Source organism: Acanthisitta chloris, unplaced genomic scaffold (assembly GCF_000695815.1).
Source record: "Acanthisitta chloris isolate BGI_N310 unplaced genomic scaffold, ASM69581v1 scaffold45404, whole genome shotgun sequence".
Classification (NCBI taxonomy): domain Eukaryota; kingdom Metazoa; phylum Chordata; class Aves; order Passeriformes; family Acanthisittidae; genus Acanthisitta; species Acanthisitta chloris.
The window spans coordinates 36,625-43,629 of record NW_008668493.1 but is presented as its reverse complement, the minus strand read 5'-3'; the positions used below and the strand labels follow the sequence as shown (position 1 = coordinate 43,629).

The 7,005-nt window shown below is 50.6% G+C and overlaps 1 protein-coding gene across 1 annotated transcript in view; it reads right to left on the bottom strand.

Annotated features, from left to right (window-relative positions):
* Positions 1 to 7,005, bottom strand: part of PXN (paxillin) — a gene marked incomplete at its 5' end in the record, with an annotated part of 18,446 nt that continues 11,441 nt past the window's right edge. The window contains 5 exons of the mRNA XM_009072894.1: positions 1 to 368; positions 2,329 to 2,477; positions 2,813 to 2,894; positions 3,453 to 3,626; positions 3,971 to 4,141. Of these exons, the coding sequence (XP_009071142.1) occupies positions 102 to 368; positions 2,329 to 2,477; positions 2,813 to 2,894; positions 3,453 to 3,626; positions 3,971 to 4,141 (843 nt within the window). The remainder of the gene's footprint in view (positions 369 to 2,328; positions 2,478 to 2,812; positions 2,895 to 3,452; positions 3,627 to 3,970; positions 4,142 to 7,005) is intronic.

Sequence of the window (7,005 nt, the reverse complement as noted above, 5' to 3'; positions counted from 1 at the left end):
TCCCCTGCCTGGTAAAGGTTCCTAAATCACAGTAATGTTCAGAGAGACAGAACTGCCAAGGGGGTGGCAGAAAGATGCTTTAGCGCCCGTCTACGGAGCCTCTAACAGAAGAGCTTGAGGAAGCAGTTCTGGCAGTAGGGCTTGTCGTTCTGCTCTTTGAAGGTTCCTTTGTTGAGCTGCTTGAGGCAGAAGGCACAGACAAAGTGTTCAGGGTGAAATTTCTTGCCCATAGCAGTGATGCAGCGTCCTGTGATGGGCTTCTGGCAGCCGGAGCAGAGCGAGCCGCGGCGCTCGTGGTAGTGCACCTCGCAGTAGGGCTGCCCGTCGTGCTCAAAGAAGCTGCCATTGATGAACGGGGTGAAACATTCCTGTGGGAGGACAAAGCAAAGGGGACAGGTTGTATGAGAAGCCAAGGATGAGGGAGGGGCAGCTCCACAAGCCTTCTCTGCCCTGTGGCACAGCCCAGCTGCACTGTGGGCAGGTGAACTGCTGCCATTCAGCATCGTCTGCTGTCCACAGCCAAACTCTGTCCACCAAGAAGTGTTTCCAAGAACAGGCTGACAGATGGACAGATACAGGCAGAAGCATGGGAATTATACCAGCTCATTCCTCCAGCTGGTTTCACTTCTACAAAGAAAATACTACAGATGAGCTACCAGATGTGTCCAGCCAGGAGAAAAAACACTCCTTTCCCTGAGATGGGAAACACTGCAGAGCCTTTCCCTGTTTGTTGGATTTTTTTTGATCTCACTCCAACCTCCCTACAACAGCAGGCAGAAGCAGGGACCAACAGAACCTTTCATGCAGCAGAATCCTGATGAACATGGGACTGGTTCCAGCTGAGGAAACGAGGCACCATTAATCTTTACACATGGCCTCTCCACAATGGCTGCCATTAGGCAGGTACACTTAGTGCAGGATCATCTAGGCTGAAACATCTCCACCAGATACACACACATCACTACTGGGAGAAACTGTTGTACAGTTTGCTAATGATTTTGAATAGATAAGGAGAAGAGGATACACCAGCTATGTGCTTATTAGTGTCCAGAGCTCCTCCTCCCCCTTGGTGTCAGGCAGCTGAGGACACTACACTTCAGAACCTGCAACAGGAGCACCCACCATCCCCACCAGACTGGGGAGATTCCTCTCCTTGTGTGAGTGGGAAACTGAGGCAGCAGGGTGTGGGAGAGAGTTGAGGACACTGCCAGATTAACAAATGTATCAGCAGCAAGGCCCAGAGGAATCCTGGCTTTGCTGTCCTCTTCCCCAGGGAGGACACTATCACACACAGCTGGGCCCCAACGTGTGGACAGGAGTCCAGCAAACAGCATGTGGAGCCATGGAGAGCTGAACACTCGCAATACCAGGATGAATGTGTTTTGTCTGCAGTGAGTCCAAGACTTTTCTAATGCTGACAATTAGTTATATAAACAGTTTCTTCCCTCAGTCAGCAGGGACAGCTGAAAAGTTTGCTCTGCTTTAGCAAAAACAGGAAGAGAATCATGTCCTGGAAGACATCCATGCTGGCCCCACTAATTCAAGCAGTGTGGCAGCAGGGGGAAAGGAAAGCTGAATTGCTTGATAAAGTCTCAATCTCTGCACAAAAAGGCACAGCCCTCCAGCCCCACAGTCAGGGCTGCCAGCTTCTGCCTCCACTCTCTGCACACCACTGCAGGAGCCACAGTCCCAACAGCATGGTGACAGTCAGCTCTGAGCATCACACCAGGAATCAGCAGCTTGTGGTTCTGGCTGCTTGATCTGGTTTCTGCCTTTCTCTCCCACTCTAGGAAACACTGGCTGATTTGGCTCATCTCTTGGGGCCTGTAAGAGTTAATATTTGCAATGCTCTCTGAAAGAGTGCCAAGCATTTAATCTGCAGTATTCCTGTTTATTATGCCTGTTGTATGGAGCCTGCCACTATTTCACTGACTTGCATGTTTGTCTGAACAAGGTCAGTCTCATTAGTTTACATTGTCAGATAGAACATGGGAGGAAGATCCTCAAAATCTGATTGCTGAGGCAAGTGCTTAGAGAGTAGCTTAGCTTACAATTATTTAAAGGTCACAGAAAATGTCTCTGTTTGTCTGTAAGCTGCTGCAGAAGCCCATAATTGCAGCTGGGAACAGAAAGAGCAAAGCAGCTAGAAAGTTTAATGTAAACAGGCAGAGGAACAAGAAGGTGTTTGGTTGCTGACATGTTTTTATCTGGTGGGACTGGCTGCCCTTCACTACCCACAGCTGCCTGTTCCCGATACTGGAGCAGATGCCTGCAAGGTGGCAATGAGAGGGGTCACACAGCAGCAGCACAGGACCTTGGGGTTCTTACCCGACAGACAAAGCACTCAGGGTGCCACAGGGTGTTCAAGGCAGAGATGTAGTTTTCCAGGATAGCCCGGGCACAACCTCCACACTTGGGAGCAAACATATCAAAGTAGTCCTTGCGGCAATAGGCTTTACCATCCTTCTCATGAAATCCTGCCGAAGGAGAGGAGAGGCAAAGAGATCAGCTCCTGACCTTCACCAATGGCCAAACTGTGCAGTGTATCCCACGTGGGTAAGACCATCCTTCCCTCAGCTAACACTCACAGCAAGGAAGCTGTTCCTTGGTCTGTTGCCTTCCCTGTCCCAGCACATGCATACTCTTCCTCCCCGGGGAGAAGAGATGATTACTGGTAGCATCCTTCCCCCAGAAACAGCTACAGCCCTTGGAACCTCAGCAGTTCCCATCATGTCTTGGCTGCATGTAGCAGTTCTGCCTTGTGTGCAGTTCAGGGAGGAGATTGTTTTCCCGTTGCATAAACCAGCAATACCTTCAGGTCCAAAGAAAGCTCCACACTGGGCACAGAAAAAGTGTTCAGGGTGCCATGTCCTGTCCAAGGCCGTCACCACTTTCTGTTCAGAAGAAGACACAAAATGCAAGTCATGTAAATGACTTCAGCTTGAAGGTGAGTAGGGGGGGCTGGAGGGATGGAAGGGAGAGCACATTAATGCTGGTGCTGACAAGAGCAAGCATTAAAATAGACTGTCCTTTAGAGAGCTGAGTCAATTCGCCCCTGCCTCTGGCTCATTCAGCCTTTCCCCACTGCACACTTTTTTTTACCCTAAAAGGATCTCAGGCACTGCTTCCTCCCTTGCACAGGGCCCCGTCCAGCCCTCAGGACTAGCACTGGTGCCTGTTACCACAGGCTACCAACACACAGAAGCTGAGGAATCATTACCAGCATGATGGAGAGATGTGGGGATCTGAAGGAACTTCAGTGAAGGTGAGAGGGACTATCTCCTCTCGCTAGTGTAAGAATTTGACTGGGCCAAGTTGTTTCCCTTTCAAAGCAAGGACAAAGGAAATACAGAAACCCCCAGACAAAATCCTCCCCAGGACACATGGGTGGAGTTTTTAACACCCAGGCCTGCAGCACCTTGCCAGCACCCTTATTCTCCCAAGGAACTCACATCAAGGATGGGCCCATTGCAGTAGTAGCAGCGAGGGGAGAAGAGGTTGTGGTAGTCCTTCTCGCAGTAGGGCTGCCCATCCCGCTCAAAGAAGTTCCGTGAGCCGATCTCCTCCTGGCAGTGGGTGCAGACGAAGTGCTCAGGGTGCCAGGTTTTCCCCATGGCTGTAACTACCTGTTGGGAAGACAAATTATGAAGAACAACTCTACCTCTCTCTCTCCTAGACCACATGACAAGATACCAGCTGGAGGTCAGCAAGAATGACAAGTTCTACTACTCAAGTGAGCCCTGGACTGGGGTAGCATGAAAACTGAATTACCTATCATCTCAGGAGAGGGCAGTCCCTCAGGGGCAGGGTAGAGGTCACTGGAGGAGCTTACAGCGTACCTAGCCAGTGGATAAATAGAGTACTTCAGTTTCTCCAGCATCTCCAGTCTCTTCAGCCTCACGAAACAGCCCTCCCCGGTACTCCCAGCTGCAGCCCAAGATTCAGCAATGACACAGCACCTTTCACTCACCTGCCCAGCAATAGGCTTCTTGCAGGCTCCACAGACACCTTTGGCAACTGTAGCTACACCCAGTTTGTTCAGGTCAGACTGGAGACTTCCCAGCATGGTGTCCAGCTGACTGCCAGGCTTGGAGGCTGTGGATGGAGGGGAGCTGCTCCCAGCTTTTCCCTGGGCCATGAACTGCAGAGAAGGAAAAACAAAGATGGTAAGGTGAATGCTGCTGTGATGACCAGATAAATGACTGTTGTTGCTGCCAGTGGCTCCTCTGCAGAGACAGACAGGAGGCTGCCAGAAGCCAGCTGTGCTCTCTGAGGAAGCCTGTGAGAGCCAGGATCAAGTACACACATGTATTCTGCCCATGCAGAGGCATGCAGAGACCCTGGGATGTGTAACACCAGAGCTGTGAGCTGAGAATTTGATTTTCCTTCACTGCACATACAGCAGAAGTCATCAGCACATCCCAGGCAGTCAGTACAGTGCTGTCTAAGCCTCTGCCAAAAATTTCCCTTTACCTCATCAGTTCCTGGCCAGCTGACAAAGCAGACGCCATCCAGAGGCCCCTTCCCCTTGACCTCTCTCCATTTCTATGCTGTTGCTCAGTTGTCTCTCTTCTCTGATAGAGATGCTCTCCTCTCCCTCATCTCACCTCCCTTTCAGCTAGAACACCTTCTTCCTTTGCACCACTGAATGCAGATCTGTTTGCCGAGTCTTTTTGGCCCTCTCAGGTGGTTCTCATCCCATGCCTGAGCTAAGCAAGTAGAAACAGGAAGGAAATAATTCCCTTCCAGTTGCCTGCTGTTTACCTACAGAGAGGGCAGTGCATCCCCAGCAGAGCCCCAGCACACAGGGCTGCCACGTCTAGTGTCAGACCTGGAAACGCACAGGTTGGAGGGAAAGGGATTCAGATACTTGTCTCAGAGGCCATTTCTGAAATTCACACCACTACAGCACACATGGCTTGGAAAGGCTTCCCAGAGGGGGGGAAGAAATGTTTTACTCAGGCTTGTAACTTATAAACAAAACATATGTTCTCCTTGGCCGCTCAGCCTCCTTAGCAGACAAACTGCACCAAGGAAAGAGACATTATTTTAGCTGACTTTGCATGGCCATAGCTACTGTCAGGTTCAGAGACACCCAAAAAAATCCTCTGGTCTGGAGCACATGATTTCTTTTGCTAAGAGAATAGATTAAAACAGACATAAAACCTGCACTTGTGAACAACCCTGGCTGCCAGCAGAGCCAGAGGAGCACGGACACGCGGAAGTCCTCGGAGCCTTGGCAGAACATGCCCTTCCAGCCACAGGAGGAGCTCTATTCCCTGTCCTGCAGCAGCTTGTACTTGCAGTGGAATAGTTTACTCAATGACAAATCCTGGTTTCTGCGCGTTTGTATAAAAATTCTCATGACATACATAAATTTAGCTTTTTTTTTTTTTTTTAGACACACATACACACACTCCTCAGCCTTGCCTAGCATGCAGCATGACTCCCCACGGAGCCTAACTCACAGCTTTCCCCTCCTCTCTCCTTCCAGCCATCCCAGTTCAGTGGCACAGAGCACCCCCGTTGCACCCAATGTCCTGAGCCTAAAACAAACCTTCCACCACAGAGCACACATTTGCTACCAAACTATGAGGGTGACTCTCCAAAGCACATCACTGCAACGAGACTTCTCCTGGAGGGAGACAACAGACAGAGCCTGGCCAGGGCCCCAGGATAAAGCCAGGGCTCCCTGCACAGCACAGTAGAACAAAAAGAGCTGCACTGTGTGGAAAGAATCAAACCTTCTCTCACTCTAGCCAGGGGCTTATGGCCACCAGGCAGGGCAGGCACACATGCCACACACAAGTGATAAATACCATCTGGATAGAAAGGAGATGATGTAGCAACAGAGCACTTCACCCTTGGCTGTAAGGACCACACACCCCTGCCAGCCACAGCTGACCTCAGTGCAGGCCACCTGTGCACACCTCAATTTCTACCTGGCTTGGCAATCCAGCCTTTTGGCAGCCCACAGATGAGTCTCCACCTGAAAGTGGTTTGTTTGCACCTCCTGCAGGCAATGCTTGCTGCTTACAGGGGACACTCAGCACAGCATCCACATAAATTCATCATGCAAAGGCCCTTCAAATTCCCACCCTTCACCCAGGAGATCTGCCATCACTCAAGTTCACTGAGGAGCTCTGGAGCAGCAAACCATGCACTACAGAATATCATCCACCTTAATGGCACTGGGAGCTCCAGGAGCAGATCCCAGCACACACTGACTAGAAGAGCACACCATGCTAGGAAACAGAAAGGAGGTCCTGCCTTCTCAGGGGTGGGGGTGCCCAGGGGTGCAGGAGCAGACAGCAGACTGGCACTGTGGGTGAGGGGAAGAGCAGAGATCACCTGAAAAGCACAACAGTTCAAGATGCAGAGGTGTTTCCTTGCTCACTGCTCGAGAGCTGCCTGTACTCTAACACTGCACTGCTCATATGCATTAAGACTCCCCCATTACCCTGAGCTACAGCCCTTCCCTGGCAGATGCAGAACACAGCTCTTGATCATGCCATCTCCTCCCTAAATCCACTTGTACCATGGACACCTGTTTAACTGGGCAAACAGGAAGGACTGCTGATCTGCTCCTTCCAGTATGGAGGTTTTGCCATCTTTTATTCCCCTCACTTCAAGAGAGAGTGTGGCAGGGAGAGCTGCAGGCTGCTTCTGAGCCACCTTCTTAATCTCAGAGGGAAATAGAGTCCCTGCTGCACAAAGTGCCCATCAGGACAGACAGGACCCACACCCCCCAGCAGGTTATTGCACGGACACATACTCTGCAGTGCTACAGCTGGGATTAGATATTATCCACGAGTCCTCCCTCCTTTCCAGCAGTTCATACCAGCCTTTACCTGAACACTGTATCTATTGAGCTATCAAGTTACAAGCAGCAGTTGGATTGGAAAACACTGCTAAAAACACAAACCAGAGGAAAGAAGTCTGCCTGCATCTGTGGGAACAAAGCTTCATCTTCAGTCTGACAGCCAACAGAAACAACTGTCTTGG